At 43.3% G+C, this 23,669-nt stretch overlaps 1 protein-coding gene across 24 annotated transcripts in view; it reads left to right on the top strand.

Annotated features, from left to right (window-relative positions):
- The window catches only part of PPFIBP1 (PPFIB scaffold protein 1), a 163,218-nt gene that overhangs the window by 130,153 nt on the left and 9,396 nt on the right, over nt 1-23,669 (top strand). For 21 of the 24 annotated variants that reach the window (XM_075899106.2, XM_075899057.2, XM_075899153.2 and 18 more), the window contains 11 exons: nt 1,287-1,417; nt 4,681-4,734; nt 10,426-10,486; nt 11,498-11,527; nt 13,413-13,584; nt 14,883-14,915; nt 17,585-17,726; nt 18,789-18,914; nt 20,100-20,250; nt 22,015-22,126; nt 23,158-23,246. In XM_075899106.2, coding sequence (XP_075755221.2) covers nt 1,287-1,417; nt 4,681-4,734; nt 10,426-10,486; nt 11,498-11,527; nt 13,413-13,584; nt 14,883-14,915; nt 17,585-17,726; nt 18,789-18,914; nt 20,100-20,250; nt 22,015-22,126; nt 23,158-23,246 — 1,101 coding nt within the window. The remainder of the gene's footprint in view (nt 1-1,286; nt 1,418-4,680; nt 4,735-10,425; nt 10,487-11,497; nt 11,528-13,412; nt 13,585-14,882; nt 14,916-17,584; nt 17,727-18,788; nt 18,915-20,099; nt 20,251-22,014; nt 22,127-23,157; nt 23,247-23,669) is intronic. The other 3 variants (XM_075899163.2, XM_075899220.2, XM_006127700.5) reach the window with 1 other exon arrangement.

The raw sequence follows: 23,669 nt of genomic DNA on the forward strand, positions 1-23,669 counted from the left end.
CAGGTGAGGATGGTGGAGAAACCCCGCTGCTTTCTACCAGTAGTTTTCTTCACAAACATGTCTTGCATTGTAAAATAATGGGGATCTATTTAGCTGACCTGGTGCTCTCCTGTTATACATCATGTATTTAAACCGTTTCTTGTGTTTGCTAATATCTGAGATAATAAAAACTAAATGTACAATTTTCTCTCATCTTTTATTAGTTTATATATAGTGTGCCTCTCTGGGCCTCAGTTCAGCAAATCACTTAAACACATGGTCACTGCCCATTGAAATTACATTTAATGGGACTTAAGCATATGTATACATTAATCATCTACTTAAGGGTTTCCAGGGATGGATTTACACAAGTGCATAAAGTGAATTAAACAATTAACATTATGTAGATATTAAATAGGATGTAGAGAAATTACTTTTTAAAAATCCATGTAAAATGTACCGGAAAATAATTTTGTACAGGATTTTTTGAACGTTGAATGGAAGAACTAGCATATAATTTTCTATCTAATTCTAAATGATATTTCAAAAGGCCTATTGGAAAGTTACAGTTTTCTATTCAGTTCCATAGGACTTTTCCAGGTAGTGTTTTTATCTTTAAATTTTAGGCCATGTCTACACAGGAATATGTAAAGCGCTGGCAGTTAGAGCGCCGCTCATGGAGTCCACAGCGAAAATGCTGTTAGGTGTCCACACTGTCAGCTGCCAGTATGTTAGCATGGTCACATGCAAGGCACTTGCAGCTCCTTTGGGAGCAGGGCATTCTGGAAGCAGCACCTCTTCCTCCTCTGCTGCAGAGGTTTGTGGGGAGGCCTGAGACATCCTGGGTCCTGTCCCAGTGTTCCGTGGTTCATCACTTCACAACCCAGCAACTCCTGCGCTTGAGTGCTTTCCCAACCCCTTACCAGTTGTGTCATCCGCGGTTTCAGAGGGCTGCCAGTGGCTCGGCTCTTCAAGGGTTACAAAACAGCTCCTGGCTGCAAGCCTCTATGGCTGTCGAGTCCTCTCCTGGCTCAGGGTCCCTCGGCTCTGGCTTCCTCATGGGAGAGATACATTGAGCAGGCAGCGTCAAGCGGCTTATGCAGCTTTTATCCATCCTATTATACTTTCTCTGTATATCAACAACATTGGCCCATCTTTATAAGCACTAAAATATGTTTATAGTAAAAAAGAAAATAAATCATACCAGGTGCCCAGACTTTTATTTTGTCACTGACCTATTTGATTCTTTCTTCATTCAGTGTTTGTGTCATTTTGGCCGCTGTAACAATGTGTCCTTTCTTTTTTAGAATTCACTACAGATTCACACCAGCATCTTGCAAGTTTCAATCCCTGCTTTTTCTCCTGTACCCAAAAGCCCAGAGGCAGCTACAGAAAAAGAAAAAGCACAGCCTAAAGCAGAAGTTACAAGTGAAGTGAGGTATAGTTATTACAAACTGTTTCTAACTGGTATGTAAAATCGAAGTTTCGTTACAAAATGTTAGGTGTATTTGTGTTTATTAGTCCTGGGCAATTGGACTATTAAATCTATTTACTCAAACAAGCAGTGTCACATATTGCAATTTCCATCTAGGACAGTGTTTCTCAAAGTGGCCCTCAGGCCGCGAGGCTCTGTGGCTACAGATAAACAAACCGGAGTGGTCCATTAGCAGATTTCTCAAAGTGGGCCTCAGGCCCACTTTGACAAACACTGATCTAGGATTAAACTGCATGCTCAGCAAATCCATTTGTTTTTGCATTTCTGCAACAAATCCATTTGTTTTTGCATCGTTATTTGTTATAGCACCAATAGTGTGCAACATGCTTGCTAAGAAAGAAGGCAGTAGGGGTATGTCTACACTAGCTAGGTAGTTCGAGCTAGGTAGGCAAATGAGGGCAACCGGAGTTGCAAATGAAGCCTGGGATTTAAATATCCTGGGCTTCATTTGCATCTTACTGGGCACTGCCATTTTTAAATCCCTCTTAGTCCGAACTCCGTGCCCGTGGCTACACGTGGCACGGAGTTAGGTAGTTTGAATTAGGATCTCTAAGTCGAACTACCGGTACACCTCATTTCACGAGGAGTACCGATAGTTTGAAGTAGAGATCCTAATTCTAACTGCCTAACTCCGTGCCGCATGTAGCCGCGGGCACGGAGTTCGGACTAAGGGGGATATAAAAATGGCAGCGCCTGGGAAGATGCAAATGAAGCCCAGGATATTTAAATCCCAGGCTTCATTTGCAACTCCAGTTGCCCTCATTTGCCTACCTAGCTTGAACTACCGAGCTAGTGTAGACATAACCTAGGAGTGTTGTGGGGAGCTGTTGCCCCATAGTGTCTCCTGACTGGCTGAGTGTGGCATGATAGATGCCATGCCTCAGTTTCTTTCCCTAAGATGGGTCTCCTCCACACATACCTATATTGCATCTGTTGCTTAGCCTACTGGCCAAATGACAAACAAAACATAACCTCTTCTGGGGTAACGAACGTCCCATTAAAAAAAATCATAGACTCATAGAATTCTAGGGCTCGAAGAGACCTCAGGAAGTAATCCAGTCCAGCCCCCTGCCCAATGGAGATTCTACCACCCATTCCAGTGCTTCACCACCCTCCTAGAGAAATAGTTTTTCCTAATATCTGACCTAGACCTCCCCTACTGCAACTTGAGACCATTGCTCCTCATTCTGCCATCTGTCACCACTGAGAACAGCCTCTCTCCATCCTCTTTGGCACCTCCCTTCAGGTAGTTAAAGGCTGTTATCAAATCCCCCCTCACTCTTCTCTTCTACAAACTAAACAAACCCAAATCCCTCAGCCTCTCCTTGTAGGTCATGTGCTCCAGCCCCCTAATAATTTTTGTTTCCCTCAGCTGGGTCCTCTCCTGTACGTCCACATCCTTTCTGTAATGGGGAGCCTAGAATTGGACACACTACTCCAGATGTGGCCTCGCCAGTGCAGAATAAAGGGGAATAATCACTTCTGTAGATCTGCTGGAAATGCTGTTCCTAATGTACCCCAATATGCCGTTTGCCTTCTTGGCTACAGGGGCACACTGTTGACTCATATCCAGCTTCTCATCCACTGTAATCCCCAGGTCCTTTTCTGCTGAACTGCTGCTTAGGCAGTTGGTCCCCAGCCTGTAACAATGCTTGGGATTCTTCTGTCCCAAGTTCAGGACTCTGCACTTGTCCTTGTTGAACCTCATCAGATTTCTTTTGGCCCAAACCTCCAATTTGTCTAGGTCACTCTGGACCCTTTCCCTATCCTCCATCCTCTCCCCCTAACTTAGTGTCATACACAGACTTGCTGAGGGTGCAATCCATCCCCTCATCCAGGTCATTAATAAAGATGTTGAACAAAACCAGCCCTAGTATCGATTCTTGGGGCACTCCACTTGATACCTGTCACCAACCAGACATCAAGTCACTGCCATCTGAGCCCGACAATCCAGCCAGCTTTCTATCCACCTTTCAGTCCATTTATCTAATCCCTACTTCCTTAACTTGCTGGCAAGAGTTATGTGGGAGAACGTATCAATAGATTTGTTAAAGCCAAGGTATATCACATTCACTGACTTCCCCATGTTCACAGCACCAGTTAACCTCGTCATAGAAGGCAATCAGGTTGGTCAGGCTTGACTTGCCCTTGGTGAATCCATGTTGACTGTTCGTGATCACTGTCCCCCTCTTTCAGCAAACAAAAAGGTTTTTTTACTTTTTTATACAAATAGCTTAGTTTTAGATGCAACATCATGATGTATAGTATGAATTTGCTGTAAGTGATTTCCACATGAAGGTTTTCCATGGTTACTAAAAATTACTGTGCAAAGCACTGCCAAAACCAACTGGAAACTGAGAGTGGCTAACCAGTACTGATCACAAGAGTCATAACTAAGCTATCAGGAAGATGAATCTCATTTTCAAAAAGTCTGAGTAATAGATTTCCTTGAGGCTTGGCATATGACAATGAAATTGTGTTTTCCTAGTCTGGAGTGAGCGCAGATTTTAATGAGGAGCATTGGTTGACCTTTTTTAAAGCCAACTTGATGATTATAGCTTTAACTGCAGAACTCCAGCTAAAGCTAATGGGAGCCGTTTGGCTGAGGTCCTTAATTGGCTTTTGAAGATCTCAACCATTATTGTTATCCATAGTAATATCAGATTTAGGAGTCCAAATGCCATGAATTCTTGTTGATATAAGACTGCCTTTCAGCTTAGTGTGTAAACTACAGCAGGCAAGTGTTGAAGTGTGCTTTCTTTGGCTCTGATACAGGAAAGTATCTCCACCCAGGGCTGCACTTTTGCTTGGTGGCTTTTTGTTTTTTGTTTGTTTTTTTCTGAATCAGACTCTGTCTTTCTCTGCTCTCTTCCCCCTCCTTCCTTCCCACTCTTCCACTGGTTTGCATATTTTTTCTTGCTGTTTTGCCACTTGTAGCTGTGACCTCTTCATTTACTCAGACCCAACGCCTGAATATGTTGATTAGCCTGTGGTGCTTGCAATGATGTAGAAGGTCTTTGTCATACTACTTGAGTTCACACCTACCCTTCTAGCAGAAGGAAAGATGTGATTTGTGGTAATATATTGTCATTCAGGCTAAAAGAGAGAGTTAAAATTCACTAGCTGACAAGATAGGAATTATGTATCAATTCTGTATTGTTAGGTTTCTTAGGTATCTTATAATGTGGTACTTTTTCTCATTACAGTGAAGGTAAAACACCAGGTTCCTCTGTAGAAACACAGCCATGTGACAGTCCATTGTAAGTACTGAGTCGACTAATGAAATGCTTCTGCTTAGACACCTTTCTACCATATTTTTAATGATCACACCAAAATGTGTATAGTAATTCTAACCATGTGAAATCATTTTAAAATAATTTGGTGAGGTTGATGGTTTTCTGCTCTGACTGTTTTAAGGTGGATGCCTATTTCCTGTAATAATTTCTAATGCTCTTTCTAGAAATGTGTACTAGCATCTCATTTCTGTTGTAATATGAAATGTCTTCAGTCAAGTCATGTAACAATAGTAGGCTTGGGGATTTATAATTGTTTCATATGTACACATGCCTTATGGTTGCCTTTTGTAGTAATGGCAAAGGGACATTGGCTGGCTAAAGGGATTCATTGTGGGAAATTAATTTTAGCCTCTGTCTCTTGTCAGTCCCCGTAATACACGAGGTTCGAAGGGATGCTGGAAAGGATGAGACCACAACTGGGGGGTTTTAAAAAGCACAAACTGATTTTATTTTGATGACGCCAGACAATCATCAGAACAAAAATTAAACAGATTGCCAGACAACACAAAACAATTCCCTGAGGCTTTTCTAAATCACAGTAATTCCCAATAACTGCCCAGGGGTTAGGAACAGTTGAATTAACACTGGTATTGTCCATAGGGCTGATTATTTACACAACTTTATACAAGGAAACAGTAAAAAACCTAAACCACAACTATTTATAAACTAACTTAGTAACTTTTTAGCCACTGTCACTTGACAAGCAATAAGGACAACTAAAAAATCAATTAGGATAGAGATGATGGCGGGGGAGGGGGGGTTATACCAGTTCTGGAGACAGCAGGAACACAAGTACCGGTCACACGCTCATAAACTATCTCCACTCAGGTCGACCAACTCGGAGTACGCTCAGTAAGACTCGAGAGCGGGGGGTGCAAGGCGTCGGGGTGATCAGGCCAGGCGTTCACTCGATGCAAATCCCCAGTGAGAGAGGGGCTGCCTGCCTGTTTTATTGCCTGTGAACTTATCACCCCATAGGTTGGTTTTTGCTGCAGTGGGTGGAGTAGCAGGCCTGAGCACAAGTCAGCCCATTGGCTGATCTTTCACTGCAATGGTGGAGCGAGCAGGGGAAGATTATTAATTTACATGCCCTTATATGGAAAACACTCCACCTCACAGACAGAGCCCCCTATACCAGCCTTAGAGGTATTACAGGCTATGGCTCCCTGCGACGGTTAGCCATTGTTGTAGTTCTGACTCGGACATCTCTTACCTTTACCACCCACTGAAATCAGCGGGATTGCTTTCCTGCTCTAAGTTTAACATACACGTAAGTTATTTGATGAAAAAGGGCGTAAAGCATCCTAGTCTCCTAGCTTCCATGCATCCTAGTCTCCTTGCATCAACCCTGCACATGCTCACCAGGAACGTGTGTGTCGATGTATAGTTCAGTGCACCAGGAGTAAGTATCCTGTTGTACAACTCACCATCAGTCCCTGGTGGGGGCCACAAATGAATCACCTGGGGTGCCTGAAAGCCAGGGGTCAGCTTCCCAACATGTAACAGTTTCCACCTCATATCCCATAACTTTTGAGCTTTAAGGAAAAAAAAAATCCACAAACCCATTCGGAACTCCTTGTTGTCTGCCATCTCTGAAAGATGCATGGCGCCGTCACAGCTCACACTAACGTTATAACTGTAGCTAGTGCAAGTTGCATGATCCTTCAGTATTTGCAGAGCTGTAAGAGGAACCAGATCAGTAGAGCACATGAGCATTTCCTGGAAGACACTGTGCTGAGGGACATATTGAGAACCAGTTTAAGATTGGTGGCATTCTTGGAGTAGTTATAGATGGCAGACTGCCACTGCCGGTCCCAAGAAACAAGCAGCGACTTGTGGGATCACATTGTGCTGCGAGCTTGGGAGGATGATCAGAAGCTACTGAACTTTTGGATGTGCAAGGCCACATTCTTGAGTCTGTGTGCCAAGCTTATCCTAGCCCCCAGTGCGGGGTCGCCAGGAGAGCTACCCTGACAGTAGAGAAGTAACCTGGGGATCATGCTATGAGAAGCTGCATTGTCAGATTACTGCCTGTCGGTAGGAAATCGTTTTGGAGTTAGAAAATCTCCTGTGGGGCCACTGTTATGCAAGTATGCAGAGCCATTAATCGTTTCCTGCTGTGCAGCACTGTGACTCTTGGCAGTATGCAGATAGATTTGCAGCAGTGGGGTTCCAGAACTGTGGTGAGACAATATATGGGACATAAGTTCCTATTTTGGCCCTAGAGCACATGCCACAGAGTGAGAGAGAGCTGTTTTTCTAGCACTATGCGATCATTATTGGATTATGGGGGATGCTCCGCTGACATCAGTATGGGGTGATCAAAGAAAATGCATAACACTCGCCTCAACAGCACCAAGGAAAGAGTCAGCTGTCAGCTCAGCAGGTGCAGAATGAGAGTTGAACATGCTTTTGGAAGATTGGAGGTACCGTGGCATTGTTTATTTACAAGATTGGATCACCATGCGAAAAATATCCCATGTCCTTCATAATATCTGTGAAGCAAAGGGACAAAAGTTGCCACCATGGTTGAGAATGGAAGTGGAGCAGCTGTTTTCTGAGTTCGAACAGCCAGATGCCAGGGCTATTAGAAGAGTTCAGTGTGGAGCATACAGCTCTGGAATACTTTGGAGGAGCACTTCAACAGCAAGCCAACCTAAGACATAGTAGTGTACTGTGCTCAACCTGGCCATACGCTTTCGGGGCATGTTAAAAATTGTGAGGTGCTTGGTGCATATCTGTGAATACAACACTATCGGTGCATCTATTCATTGTGTAGCGTTTGATGTACATTTCTGATTATTAGGCTGTTTGGCCACCGAGCCTATGAGTTGTCTGACTCTTTACAGTAACAAATAAGTGGGTGGTTTCAGAGCTGCTAGGCATTACTGCAACATATGTTGTAAACTAATAGACACATTATTTTTCAAATAGATTTTTTTCACTAACAAAACCAGTGCAAAGAAAAATCTTTGCAATTTGAAAGTAAATACATTAAAAACTTAAGTTCTGTTCCACTAATTTATTAACAAGGAAAAAAACCATGTCGGTGTATATGAAGCTGTGGTTTTCCTGATGTTCTAAATGTGGAGTGATAGATGTCAGAATACGATTGCTGATGGCAGGTAAAATACTGAGGAGCGGTGTAGAGAAGTGCTATAATGGAGTACACCATGGACTGCAAAGGGGAGTGAGCCTGTGATTGTTGAAACTGGCAGTCTGTGGCAGTCTGCAGCATGTGTTTGCTACCAGAGAAGCCCCATTATATCCTGGTGCATCTTCCTTACCTTTTCCTGCTGGGACTCCTGGGTCTTTCTCCTCTATTCTTTCCTTTTCCATGGTATCTGCAGTGTTCACCATCCAAGCCCCTGGCTCGTGATCTCATGCAGCACTAGCTTGCAGGATCTCATTGAACATGTCATCCTAACCCCTCTTCTTTCACTTCTGTATCTGGATCTGATACTCCGTGGGTGTGAAGGTGAAACCTCTCATGGCTGCAATGGCAGCAGCTCCAGATGGCACACACAGGGGTGCCATTGTCTACAGTGGAAAGTGAAAGTTGAGATTGAGAACTCCCTTCACTTGCTCCCATAAAGTTTTAAACAAACTTGCTTGTTGACACGAATGCTGGTGTATGGCACCATTCACAGCTATGGTGAGTATGGGCGCACCAGGGTCAGGGAAATGAGGAAGGCATTGCATGAAACTACAAGTATAGGCCAATGACACTGAGTACTGGCACCATTTTCCACAGGCAGTGGTGATTTTAGCTATCATCTCTCTCCAGAAGGTGCCAAAGGTACAGAGAGTGTATGTGCAGCTGCTGCTGGACTCCCGGAGCTGCCTGGGTGGGGAAGGATGCTGCTATGCCTTGTATTGCAGTGGTACTGGCCAGTGGTATTGCCTGTGAAAGTACCTTACTGCAAAGGAAGAAACATGGCTGTCGTCCTTGGAAACATTCAGGAGAAGACTGCAGAGAACTTCCCTGAAGGTTTCATTGAGATCTCTCAGGAAGATTCAAGGGACCATCTCTGTGTGCGGGGCACTTAAAAACTGCTCTGCATGGCCTCTCTTCCCTATCTTTACCAGCAAATGAAAAGAAAATAGTGCTGCCGCTCTGTTATACTTCTAGTACAAGTAAATTAATGAAAAGTCGATAGCTGTATCCTATTAAGTTGGGGGCACTTAGCAGTACATGGAAATACATTTACACTTACCTGAGGTTCCTTCCCCTGCACTGGGTTCACCCCTGCTAAAGTGACTGGACTGTGGTAGAATCTCAAACCAATCCTGGCTTCTGTCATCCCTCGTCTTCTCTGTTCATAGCAGGAGTCTGGGTGTTAATCTACTCAGCGGTGTCCGCAGTGTTGATGGGATGTAGCTCTTCTATACGTAGATGATGGCTCAGTGCTGGTTGGGGGAGCCATATTACTATGTCAACATAACAGGGCACGTACATCAGTGGGAGACAAAGTGTAGACATGTACACAGTGTGAGGGATGCAAAGCCAGGTATGTCAACCTAACTTCATAATGTATACCAGACATACAGCTCATTGAAAGTCTCTTCTGAAAATGGGACTTAGTGTTATGTTTTCAAAAGCAGCTGAGAGACTTAATAACCTATGTTTCTTAAAATTAAATTTGGCAAAGCCTGTTGTTGACAGTATTGTTTCTTCTAAAATATTTCCTAGTTTCTGTTTTCTTTTATTTATTTATTTTCAATCTAAAAATAGTGCGTTTTCCTGGTTTGATTCCCAGCACCGTTTCTTCTCTGTCCTTACTGACATCCCAAAATAAGTGATTTTTTTTTCTTGAGGGACTTTCCTTTAAAAAAATAACTATTTTGTTTTTAAAATGTATATGCCATTCTTAAAAATGAAATGTCATAGAGAATTTTTGAATATCCATCTAAAGTGCTTGAATTAATATGCATGCATTAACAGTACAAAGCTGTTAATATATGCATATGCACAAATTAAACATGAAGAGCTTGCAAGTTATGCATGCAATTTGGCTCTAGCAAGCACTTGATTTGGATGTGTATTTTCAGCCTATCTTTTGGAAAATGTAATGAAGTGAGAAGCAAAGAATTTCAGAGTTGAATTTCCTGCTACTCCAGCATTAGCTCAATCTCTTCTACCTTAACATAACAGTCATTAAGCTATGGAAGATCTCCAGGCAATAACTAGCCACCACATGGGAGGAATAACAAGGGAGTGCTGTAATACAATCTTTATAGACTCATAGACTTAAAGGTCAGAAGGGACCATTATGATCATCTAGTCTGACCCCCTGCACAGTGCAGGCCACAGAATCTCACCCACCCCTCCCAGAATAATCCTCTCACCTATATCTCAGACATTGAAGCCTTCAAATACTTTGAAGACCCCAAGATGCAGAGAATCCTCTAGCTGTGATCTGTACCCCATGCTACAGAGGAAAGCGAAAAACCTCCAGGGCCTCTGCCAATCTACCCTGGAGGAAAATTCCTTCCCGACCCCAAATATGGCGATCAGCTACACCCTGAGCATGTGGGCAAGACTCATCAGCCAGACACCCAAAAAGTTCATATAGTTCTTTAAAATACATTTGCCTTTGAGACAATGCATTCCATCAACTACTAATCATTTTAATCTTTATGTTCTTATTGTAGAGCTTCAACCCTGCAAAAATCCAGCAGTCTGGGCAATTTGAAGAAAGAGACATCAGAAGTGGTTGGTTTGTTTTTTAGTCCCTCCCTCCCCCCTCCCATTCTGAGGTCCAAACGGTCTACTCCAGTTCTGGTCTCATGAGTGGTGCAAGGGAATGGAATTTGGATGGAGTTGGCTAGTTGAAAATTCCTGGGGGGGTGGGGAGGTGTCTCAGGTGGCATAGAGCTAGTTCTTCCACCAACTCTGCCTGCCCCAGATGAGGTCTGGAGCAGAACAGATCTCTGTTCATTCAATTTACAGCTATCTATGGCCCCTTTTGTAACAGAATCCTGTGGATATTAGTGAAGGAGAACATCTGTTGCTGAATACTTTAGGGGTTGCCTATCCTTTTATTGTATGAGATATTTCCATAAATAAATCTCCTGAACTTCAAAGTTGTCCTCTCTAGATAATAAAGGTCTAGTCTTAACTCAGGTTGCCTAGGTAGTTGTAACCTTACCCTAGTAAAGACAAGGCAGTTTGCCATTGTTATGTAAGTTAGCAGGGCAAGTTAAAGACCAGGGACCCATGTTAGAGACGGATAAAAGATGTACATGGAGGAAACTAGAGGAGAGGGTGAATTTTGTTTAGACTTACAAATCTTTATCTGCCAAGAAGAGAACCAGAACTAAACAGGGTAAATTTGAGTCATGTTATATCCAAAACTGAGATCAGTAGCGATAGTTTAGGCTCACTGCTGTTTTCAGCACTGTGGAAGGGTAAACCTGCAATTATACCTCATAAAATTTATTTGCCCTATGTTTAAAGAGAGGCTATTCCCAGCTCTAAATTAGAATTATTTATATGGTTAAAGCTAATATTGGTTGTGCAAAGTCATCAATAAATCAGCACCTAAAAAAAACCTAGATTATGAAATCCAAAACCTAAACAGAATGGCTTGTCTGTCAGGAAAATAAAAAGTGACATATTCTAAGGGAAATGTAGTTCTTAAATGATTTCTTTTGAAAAATAAAAGAGGAAAGAAATCTCACTATTTTTAATTGCAATGAATATTTCTCAATCCTTTCCAAACAGGACAAAGAACCCCTACAGAAACCAGCAGAGGTAACTTTTATGTGTGTCTTTATGTGAAGTGATGCAGAGAGCAGAAGGTGTTTTAAATAGCCTCATTTTATTAACGTTCAGTGTCAGAATTTTTCAGGAAGAACAGCAGACCTGCAAGTGAGGTTGTGGAGTGTGATCTCAGGGAATATATTTGGGTCTCCACCATCACTTTTGTGTCAAGTTTATATTCTCCCACTCGCTCTTGTCTTCTCATACATGGTTCTTCATTTTGACCTGCTGAGAATAAATAAAATCACCCATTTCCTGACTTCTCTTGGGAGCATGCATTTTCAAATGACTCTCTGTTTCCTGGTTGATTTTCTTTCCTCACTTATTCTCATCCCTTCCCAAAGACACCATCTTATTTTGGTAGGGTGTCCTGGCTAAGAACTCCACAGTGCTTTCAGCCAAAACCATGTATGTGTCTCTTGAGCCAGCTAGAGGATTCTTTTCAGAACAGTAAACGCAGCTTCTGTTCCAAATGGCAGAGTGTGTGCTACTACTCCAGCCTGCTCATCCCTTGTCAGCCCAGGATCAAGGGCTACAGAGGTTCTCCATCCCTACCACCTGTGAGGTTACACATTGCTCCACCACAAACTAACAACGTTGGGTCTCTGATTTATTTAGCTTTGTAGAATTTGTAGTTAATTTGTGTGTTTCTATATTAGAAACCTTCCAAGTTCGCCTTTTGTTTTGTAGCAGAGTTGTAATTATCTTCTTACAGTGGTTGCCATTGAAAAGTAACAGTTTACCAACCACTAACTAGAATACAGCCACTGTTTCCTGTTCTAAGTCAGAGGGAGGAATCCTAGAATCTGAAATACCATTTTTATAGTCATGACTGTGTTTTTCAGCAAAATAATTGCTGCTTTTGAGATGTTAATGTGTTTACCTTGCTAGCCAGAGACCATCAAAAGTTAAAAATCAGACGTTTAAGAAACCCAGTATGAACAACAAAGATGTGCTTATTAATATTACAAAAATCTTCTTAGATTATCAAAACTACCAGAATTTGACAAAACTAATGTTTCTCCACCACATCTGCCATTTGCTTGCTGCATCCGTTTCTTTCAATTAGAGAATAGAAATAGGCTGCTAGTCAGGCTTGATGACAGGAGCGGGCAGAGGACAATTGCCATGGGGTGCCAGGCAATATAAAAGGGCACAAGGATGCACGGCCACTGCTGCAGTAGCAGCATCCAGGAGCCCTAGGTGGGCCAACATTGGTGAAACCGGGTGGGCATGTGGAAGCCCTGACCATGACAGTAGAGCAGGCCCAGACAGTGCATTCATCAGCTCGCTGGAGTCCAGCCAGTGCTGGCGCAGCACCACCCAAATGTCAGGCGGACCACATCCGCCTGTGCACAGCTTGCGCATGCATGGGGGCCCACTGACTGTTCTGCACCGGGGCCTGGAATTGCTGCCAGCAGGTGTGTAGCTGGTCCAGTGATTTTTTTCATACTGTGCTCTGCAAACTGCTCATGGTTCATGGAAACTTTCTGACAATTTGCAGAGAACTGGCCAGTCGTGAAGTGCTTGTTTCTCCTCCTTTTTCCCCAGAAACTTTCAATGGAAGATGAGGGAGCTGAATGCAGCATGTGCACTTAATTTATTATTTTAATGTGCCACTTTTGCAAGATCTGAAACATTTAGTACAGAAATGCTATTGTTAAAGAGGTAGTGAATATAACTGAATCCTGAACACATTTTAACTGAAGATCTTCCTTATTTAATCTAGACTCACAACACATACACTATATTCTATTTTATAGTACAAATGCATCTTTATTTCCAGGTTACCTTTCAGAAATGATTGTGTACAATTAAATGCTTTTTATGGTGCAGCAAGATTGAGTTTTGAAGTTTCGTTTTTCTAATTTATCAGACTAAAGCTCCTGTGGAAGGTAACAAATGCGGAAACCTCCCTCCAAAATCTCCAAGCCATAGTGGTACTGGAGAGGATGACAGATTTGGTACCCGCAAAGCCAGAACTTCATTTGGACGAGGCTTTTTCAAGATAAAAAATAACAAGAGGACAGCGAGTGCACCTAATTTGGGTAGGTACTATGCTCCTGAAAGCATCTCCAGTGCGTTTTGAACAAAAATCTTTAATAAGAGAGGAGGGGTTTTCTAATGTATGTTGTAGCTACCACAAACAAGGGTAAAACCAACCATAATCTGACCCAAAGGCCATACTAGAGTTACTGATGGCTGCACAAGGAAAGTACCATGCTATTGCATAGCACTTCAATTCAACCCTTGTCTTGACCTCTCTCCTCAGACCCCGAATAATAATATACAACAATTTAAAGCAACAATTTCCTTACTGAAATGCAGCAACTTTTATTCATTTTAATCCTGCTCCAACCTCTGCTCAATACCCTAATCTTATCATGAGAGTTGTTGGTACTACAGTCCAATATTATATATACTGTAGCATCTCTACTAGCGTTGTCTTCCATCCTTTTGTTAAAAGTGTCAATAAAATGTGTGCACTTGATACATCCTCCCAACTCTTACTTTTTCTGGGAGAGAAGCAATGAAAAACCTTCATCTTTCAGATTTTTATATGGAATTATGGCTTCCTTATTCCAAATAAGACTTCCACTCTTGCTACTTAATGGTCATTCCAATCCTGTACCTCAGGGAGTTAATTTAGCCTCAGCCGTGTTCCATATGGCCTATTTCGTCTTCTCCCATACATAAAAGGAAAATGTATTGGCCTGCTTGTAAACTATTTTGATGATTAGACCAGCTGTCTTGTACCATTTAAGATGTTTTTGTGCCCATTTCTTCATACAACATCTGCAGTGCAACAAAAATAGCAATTTTAAAATAATTTTTACTAGCTGAAAACAGTGGGGTACAGTGGTCGCACTAGAGGGCAGGGAGATGGGACCCTGGTTCTGTTCCTAGCTCTGCTGTGAATTCACTTTGTGAATCTGAGAGAGTCACTTTCATTATCTGTGCTCTGGTGTATCCATCTGGAAAACTAGTCTATAATACTTATCTCCCTCACCAGGGTATTGAGAGGCCCAGACGCAACTAATTATAATTATACATGCAATCTGTTACTTTCTTGTGCTCCAATGCGGATGGAAATCTTTTGGATGTTGTTTTACCCAAAGCTGTGTCTTGTTATATTAGGTTTTGGTGAGGAAGGGATTAATAATGTATGGGTAATCTTAATCTTTGTGTTTTCAGTGCTGTGTGTGGTGCATGTGTCTGTGTTACTTTTCTCCCCTTGTCTTGTATTTTGCCAATGTGAATTTTGATCTGTGTTTTACCTTGTCATTCTGCGTATTCTCTCCCATTGTGCTGCGTGTGGTTATGTGCATTGTTTGGATATCTGAAGATCGCAGTCGAAGTGCAAGTGCACCTACCTTAGGTATAGTAATCCTGCATGTCTGCCTGTACCAGTTCTCTGGTGTGATTGCTGCTAACAGCTTGTTATGGCCATGCACTTTTAAAACAGAGCTAGAAACAAGATCTTTATGTTGGCACACTAAAATATATGTTCTGTGTAACACTGGCCCACTACTAAAAGTCTGCTGCATTGTTTCACGATAACCACTACTAATGTGAGATGATGTGGGTAGACTTGTGATGGTTAATGAGAATGGGAGGTAACTGCAGAAGTGTGTGTAATCCACAACGTTTGCCCATGCATTCTGCTCACTTTTATAATAAGGACCAATCATCATCTCTTTGTATTCTCATCTGACTCGGAGCTTCTGGAAGATGCTATCAAATAATGCAACATGAGTTTTGGAAGTATATGTAAGGCTTTGATTAAGGTAGCTCTGAAGGGAGGGATACACAATTCCTCTTTCCCAAATAACTTAAGGAAGAAATTAATAGAATACATATGAGAGAGAAAAATCACACATGGCAGCTAAGCACCTGCCAAAACTACCAGTTATGCTAGTAACGAGGGCAGTATAGGAACCGGAAAGGAATGTGCTGCCTTTATGTACACCCTTGGCATTTTAAACCAGTCATAACTGAAGCCAAATATGGTCCTAAGATATGACAGAAACAGAGGCAGACTCCTTGGTTTTTATTAGTGTTCCAATTTCCAAATATCACTTTCCTAAAATAGCTGTTCTAAAAGATTATTTCAAAGATTTAAGGAAATGGAGCGTACAGGCATTCTAGTGCCCACAAACCTCTGCCTCTGATTCGATCAACCGTCTTCTGGTATTTCCCACCAAGAATGCTGCTTAAATGTAGGTTTTTTCCCCTAGGTTTAGATGCCTTTCTAAAATACCCTATCTGTACAGTAGCTGTGTCCTCCAGCACCAAACACTTTGTTCACCCATCACGAATGCTTAGAAAGCACTTGTTAAAATACATTATATAGTTGCCTCTTTTCATTTTTGGCCACTAGAGAAGCTGTTGCTAAAATGGGACCTTCTAAATGAGCTTTTACTAGGGCATCAACTTTTTGTCCAGTTAATGACCACACTGCTGAGTTCCTAGGAGCCACAGGGTCATGCCTAACTTGTATTAATTGGAGCAAATTGGAGCCACCTTAATCCTTTAACTGTGGTTCAGGTTGAACCTCTCTAGTCTGGCACTCTCTGGTCTGGCCACATCTGTGGTTCAACATGATTTTAGTTAGCTGGATGTCCACTTCTCATGGGTGTGGCCAAGTTTTCTGTGGTCCCATAAAGTTTGTTTACATTCCTGGCTCTCAGTGGGCTGTTTTTTAGCTACAACCCTAAAGGTCTTCTAAGAGCCCAGTAAGCAGTGGAAGTGGTGGTAATGCAGCTAGATAATATTGACCTCCTGTGGTTCAACAAATTATCAGGTTCAACATTAATCAGGTCCTGAGGGTGCCAGACTAGAGAGGTTCAACCTATATTGAACTATAGCTCGCAATGTATCATGCTCCATCTTGGTCCAAACGACTTGCAGTTGCTTTGTGAACATTGGTTTCTCTTGAAAGGCAATACAAAGTTTATTTTTTAAAACCAATGATGGTACCGGAAGCTGTCCGTCATGTTAAAGATGATGACGGTGGCCACAAACCGTTCTGTGGACTCCAGGGGCTACATTTTAGCTATGGCTGCTTCACTTTATGAGGCTCAAGCAGTAGATTTATATTCATTCTTCTACCATTTTGTTTTAAGCTTCCATTAGCAAATAAGTGATGTAAACAAACTCCTCGTTGTTTGTTTGCCCACAGCTGTATGGCACTTGCTGGCTCACCTCTGCTTACGTAGAAGTTTCTGCAGTTTGTTCAGTCACCTATGTAGCACCTTTTTCTGTTTATTTGCTTTTCATTTTATAATTTTGGTTGCCAAGTACTTTCTTGAGTAGTCCCCAGGTTTACCTGGACTGGATGTGAAGTCTGTAGACAAACACAGGATAAAGACGTAAGATTTGCATCAGGAATGGTAACATGTTTTTTCCCCGTGCAGTCCTGAGTATTAGATATGTCCATCCTTTGACTCGTAAAATAAGAAGCAGAGGCTTTTTAGTCAGGACACAACCCCAAAGTGCATGGTACTTGCCTGTGAAAGAGCAAAATATTCTGCTATGTGCTCAAGCATAAGGCCCTCTTTTTCCATTTGCATTTTTGAGTTAGAATGAGATGGCTGTTGCTAAATGGGAATCGAATCAGAAATTACATTTTATTATCAAGGACACTGGTGAGGAAATGCTTCACAGTGCTTAGAGTATCTTTAGGTACTACTCCTAGCCGAGCCAGGCTTCCTTGTGCCTCAGTGTATCTATAAAATGGGGAAGATTCCCTGCCAAAGTTGTTAGAGGCTTTAATTTATTAGTGATTCATAAAGTATCTTGTGCTCTTCTGATGCAAGGTACTTAATGAATGCAACATACTGAGGTTTTGGGGTGCTACCAGTTTTCAGACACTATTACCACTGAAAGAAGCACATTTTATCTCCTTGGGATCCCCCTGTTTTCTTAAATCCATGGTTCACCGTAATTCCAGCCACAGTGGTTACAGGCTTCAGTAGTGTGCTCATAATGTGAAATGCAGGTGAAGTTCTGCCAGGTGAAATTCAACTGGGGTTTGTTTCAAAATAGCTGAAACAGAAAAGGGATTTGCAGATCACTTGGACCTAGCTGGTTTGCCCCCTCGACCGAAAGAAACGGACAGTGGGCAGATGTCTCCCTCTTCTCCTGACTCCAAGAAGAAGACCAGCGGAATCAAGAAACTATTTGGAAGGTAAGTTTTGTTTTTTAAAAAGTGAACATCGTGTGGGGTTGGATCATTAGGGGGATTGCTAACGAGCTATGTAACCTTTCATCTCTAGGTCACCAGACGTGTAGCTCAAGCTGGACATAATAAAGTCTTTGGTGGCTTAGGTTGAATGATTTGGTATTCTCACACTGTTTCTAGTACAGTAAAACTCCATTGGTCCGGTATCCAATGCTCCGGCACTCCTGATGGTCTGGCACAATCAGGAACCCGGAAGTGCTCTGGCTGCCAGACAATTGGAGCTGCTCTTTCCCCGGCTTCTCCGATTCAGCCGCTGCTGAAACTGACCAGCAGCTGAATCAGGGAAGCCGGGGGCAGAGCAGCTGGGGTGCTGCTGGGTTGGTCCCATAGTGCTGCCCCTTGGGGCTGCAGGACCAACCCGGCAGCATCCCAGCTGCTCTTGGGGATGCCTGGGGAAGAGCAGCTGGGATGCTGCTGGGTTGGTCCCGTAACGCCGTTCCTCGGCGCTGCGGGATCAACCCAGCAGCACCCCAGCTGCTCTGCCTCAGGTGTCCCCGATTCAGCCACAGCTGCAACTGACCAGCAGTGGCTGAATCGGGGATGCCTGGGGCAGAGTCGGACTATCAGAAGGGGGGGCTATGAAGGGTCTGGGGTGGCATCCCCAGACCCCTCATAGTCCCCCCTTCCGATAGTCTGGCATATTTGATAATCCGGCACCCCCTGGGTCCTAAAGGTGCCGGATTATCAGAAGTTTACTGTAAATAGTTATCCATACCACAAACTCTCTGCCATACCTAGTGCGTTTTTGATTTTATCTCTCTATTTCTTTGTCCTAAGCTCTTGAAAATCTTCCCCCTCCTTTTCTGCAACCTAGTAGCTCTGGTCTAGACTCTGCCAGTTTTTAAAATAGACCTAATGGAAATTAATGAAGATGGAAAAGTGCAAAATTTATTGCAACTTATTTCAAAACTCCATGGTGTCGTCTGTGGTTGCAACAATAAAGAGATTTATTCCTGGTTATTATTTGAACAAAGGTATTATTAAATGTTCTCTGCCTTTTTTACTTAGGCTTAAAAGGAGTCAGTCTACCACATTTAACCCGGATGATATGTCTGAAGCAGAATTCAAAAGAGGAGGGACAAGAGCAACTGCAGGACCAAGACTAGGCTGGTCTCGAGACCTTGGACAGTCTAAGTAAGAGGAACTGCACTGAACCAGAACATACAGTGCTTTCTCACTTTTATTTGCCCCTGTAGAAGATTTTCATTTTGCTGCTCTATTAACTGTTACAAAGCACAGTTCCTCTTAAGTGAGAGTAATGTTAGCATTGTTAGCAAAAGGAAATGGGCAAGCCCTGGCTCTTTGGGACATTGTCCTCCTTAAGAAGATGGTCAGGAATTCAATGCACTAAGTATGTGCCCCGCAGTCCTGCAGTGTAAGTCACCTGGATGGAATCTCAGACCCGAATGTAGTCCCATTGGCTGCAGTGGGATTTCAGGTGAACGGGCTCTGGATCCGATCTGTGGAGAACAGCCATAGTGGGTCAGACCAAAGGCCCATCTAGCCCAGTATCCTGTCTGCCAACAGTGCCCAATGCCAGATGCCCCAGAGGGAGTGAGCCCAACAAGTAATCATCACATGATCCCTCTCCTGTCATCCATTTTCAGATAAACAGAGGCTATGGACCTAACCTCTGTGAATTATCTAGCTCTTTTTTAACCCTATTAAAGTCCTGGTCTTTACAACATCCTCTGGCAAAGTGTTCCACAGGTTGACTGTGCGCTGTGTGAAGAAAAACTTCCTTTTGTTTGTTTTAAACCTGCTACCTATTATTTCAGTTGGTGATCCTTAGTTCTTATATTATGGGAACAAGTAAATAACTTTTCCTTATTCATTTTTTTCACACCAGTCATGATTTTATAGTCCTCTATCATATCACCCCCGAGTCTCCTCTTTTATAAGCTGTAAAGTCCAAGTCTGTACATGAGTGCAGGTGCCACATAGATTTAAAGAGGATCAAGGCCTCGGTCATGGCATAAGCTGATTGGTTGCCTTCATTGTAATATAGGTCACTAGAGTATCTTTAGTTATCTTGAGTAAACAAAATATTTCAGTCATTTTAAAGTTGTAGCCATCCTGGAACACTCAGTTTGATCATGATGGTGAATAATAGCCAACATCATCTCGGACACAACAACTGAGATCAGGATCCCATTTTGCTAAGCACTATATAAACATAGCGCAGTAGACGTACCTTTTCCCAAATAACTTAGAGTCTCAATAATACAGACACTAATCTTGCCTATGTGTGGCCTGAGCTCTCAAAAACACCCATGAATTTGTAATACAAATATTTTTTTAAATTTTCTTCTGCTTTAGTGACCTGGATATGCCATTTGCTAAATGGACAAAGGAGCAAGTTTGCAACTGGCTTCAGAATCAGGGTTTAGGTTCATACATGAATCATGGGAAACACTGGATACTGTCTGGGCAGACTCTCTTGCAAGCTTCTCAGCAGGATCTGGAAAAGGTAAGAAATGTTAGGAAAATATTGCTATTAGGGATGTGAAGAACTAGTAAACTAGTCAACTAACAAATGCTTATTGGATAGTCAAAATTCTAGTCGACTAGTCTCTCCCCAAAAAGAGGCAGGAAGGGGGGGGGGGGGAGAGGAGGGTATACTTCAAAGCAGCAGTGCCGCTTAAAGCCTGGGGCCAGACCCTGGGCTCCACACCGAGCTTTTGCCTTTGAAGTGTAGCAACAGCTCTAGGGCTGTTGCTACACTTCAAAGGCAGAATCACCCTATCAACTAATTGAATAGTCGATGTCAAATACATCAACTATTCGATAACTCAATTAGTCGCTATTTAACATCCTTAATTTCTATTGCGATAAATGTTAAGCCTTGGTGTACATTATGTATGTGCAAAAGTCAGGACTAGGAGATGCAGCATGTAAAAGCGAACAAGACCAGCAAGTGAATTGTTAAAATACATTTGTCTGTAGTAATGCAAAACAATTGTTTTGTGCTGACCTTTAGTATGACTTTACTCTTCTATAATAAGAGGTAATTAAATTTATGATTTTAATCAAAATAAACGTTGGCACATCAACTAACTCGTCCACACAGGAGCGGTCCGAGGCTGGCTGCGGCAGCTGGCGCCCCAGGCAGAAGGTACGATCAGCACCCCTGCCTGCATGGCCATCAATGGCCGTGATGTAATCATCGGGCGTCCAATGACATCATCATCGGGCGCCCAAGGCCGGTGGCACCCTAGGTGACCGCCGAGTCTGCCTAGGCTCACGGGCCGCCCCTGCTTCCACATGTTACGTTTAAAAATACATTCAGGTAAAGGAGTGAGTGGGAGTGAAATGCTACTCTTCTGATCTGGTTGTTTGCCACTTTGTATAGTTGTGAATTAGAGCTCAGTGTTCAAGGGCCCCATTTTGGGAGAGCGGAGGATAGAGAGGGGCAGCAGCCAAGAGTACTGGGACGCAGCTTGCTTTTCTTCACATTCCCTTGACAATAAGGGAGCAAAGGAAAGGTACTTGGGTTCTGTGAATTACTCCTCTGTCCCCTCCCTTCACCAGCCAGCAGTCAGAGGCATGCACAGAAGCCATGTCCTTCCCCCCCATTCCCTTATCAGGGAATGGGAAGAAAAGCAAACCACATCCCGGTACACACGGCTGCTGCCACCCCTTCGCCCCTCTCACCCGAAATGGTGCCCTTGCCAGTGTTTACATTTGGTATCAGTTTTTCAAAAAAAACAAAATGGTCTTTGAAGCTGATAACTAATTAACCTGCATCCGTACCTGTCTCAGTCTTAGGTAGATAGATCGGTATATTTATCCCTTAAAATATTATGCTGGATACAACCACGATGTAATGAATAGACTATGTTTTCCCCATATAAGAATATTAGGACTAACAATCATCAGATAGATGAGGTGTCTCAATCCATTAGGCATGCAACTAAGTAGCCAGATTTTCAGAAGTGCAACTGCAGACCCATTGACATCCTAGGGCGTTTGGTTGCTCAACAAACACCAAGCTGTGCTCAGTAGGTGCTTCTCTGTGAATTTAGGCACCTAACCAGATTTGTCCTCTGATACACGTGCACAATACTTGTTAATTTCAATAGCAATTGCTGCAACATTTAGCCTGTAGTGTTGGAGTTCCTGTGTGTGTGTGTTTGTGTAAAAAGGATTTTGATTTATTTTTATATTTTGATTCTGTGTAAACCATATGCTGCTGAACTAGACATTAAATGCTTTGAGTTCTTTATCTTCACAGGAACTTGGAATAAAGCATCCACTGCATCGAAAGAAACTTCAGCTTGCTCTTCAGGCATTGGGGTCAGAAGAAGAAAACAATCATGGAAAACTGGATTACAACTGGGTTACCAGTAAGATTCATGCACTTTAAAATAATAGTCTCTGCATTCTAAAAGCGTGACTGCACCCCATGGCAGCAGTGAAGCCACACGCAGCAGTGAAGACCAGGCTGCGTCCACACTACATTTTGTAGCTCTGGTGAAAGGGGCAGTGCTAGGGACAGCCAGCCCTCAATGCTTCCCCAGACTGCAGTGTTGCATCCTCCCAACGCCTCTGCCTCCCCAAGCAGCCTTCCCAAAACATTCTGCGTGGTGTTCTGGCAGCCATTTTAAGGGTCTGGGGCTCCAGCTGCTGTCACTGCCGTGGTAGCAATGGCAGGCAGGAGTCCCGGCCCCTTTGAATCGTGGGGCCCTGAGGCACGTGCCCCTTTTGCGCACACACGTGTGTGTGTGTGTATGTGCATGTGTGTGTATGTGCACACACACACACACACACACACACACACACACGCACCCTTCTAACCCATTGGCCAGCACCAGTGTATAAGGCTCTGTCAGGGGGAGGCAGCTGCAGGAACGTTCCCCTGCTGCCAGAATCTTACACTCTGATAAAGAAACGCTTTGGCAGCTCCCTGTGGTGGGGAAAGTCCCACCAGGGCCTCTCTCCACTGCCAGAGCCTTTCCCTGCTGCAGGAGCCTTTCTCTGAGGCGGGGAAAGAGTGGTAGTGGGACACTTCACTGCTAACAGTAGAGGTATCCATGGGAGGAGGTGCTGCCTGGGCATGTAGAGAGCTACACAGGGTAACTACCCCTAAGCGTTCAGGTCTTTCCTCACCTGAGCAGTGTTTCACCGTCCATATAACTGTTGGTTCCCATGCTGGGGAGGAGATGGGGTTGCTACCCATGTACTCTACATGCTGCTATAAGGAGTGTGCAGTATAGACGTACTATAGGGCAGGGGATTAAGGGTTCTGGATAATTCAAGTTTCTGTGAATAGCTGAGAGCAATGATAATATGAAGAGTGCTGGCTAGATACATGACTGTCCTTAGTCCAAAGATGTTTTGAGCTTAGTAATACTTTTTTTTTTTTTTTTTTAAAAAGGGTGGTTGGATGACATTGGACTTCCCCAGTATAAGACTCAGTTTGATGACGGAAGGGTGGATGGTCGAATGCTCCATTACATGAGTGTTGTAAGTAAAAGGCAGAGGTTTTTTTCTGGCATATTTTGTGTTCTTGGTTTTGGTTGGTTTTGTTTGTGGGGGCACTTTCCTGCCTGTCCTGGGGCCCCTCACCATGACCAGTTTCCACCTCATGTTTGGCCTGATACAGGCCACAGCCTCTTACGATATGTCTTGATGGGATAAACGCCCCACTGCACAGCCACAGTTGGCGTACGTCAGCTGACTTGGGCTAGTGGCGCTTGAGCTGTGGGACTAAAAACGGCTGCGTAGACGTTTAGCCTTGGGGTTTGAGTTTTGGGGCCCCTCCACCCTTCCAGGGTCCCAGACTTGGGACTCCGGACAGAGTGCAAAAATCGACACCACAATGTTTCAGCCCCGCAAGCCTGGCTCAGCTGATCTTGGTCAGCCACAGGTTGCTTATCCCTGTGTAGA

Source organism: Pelodiscus sinensis, chromosome 1 (assembly GCF_052426305.1).
Source record: "Pelodiscus sinensis isolate ZL-2025 chromosome 1, ASM5242630v1, whole genome shotgun sequence".
NCBI lineage: Eukaryota > Metazoa > Chordata > Testudines > Trionychidae > Pelodiscus > Pelodiscus sinensis.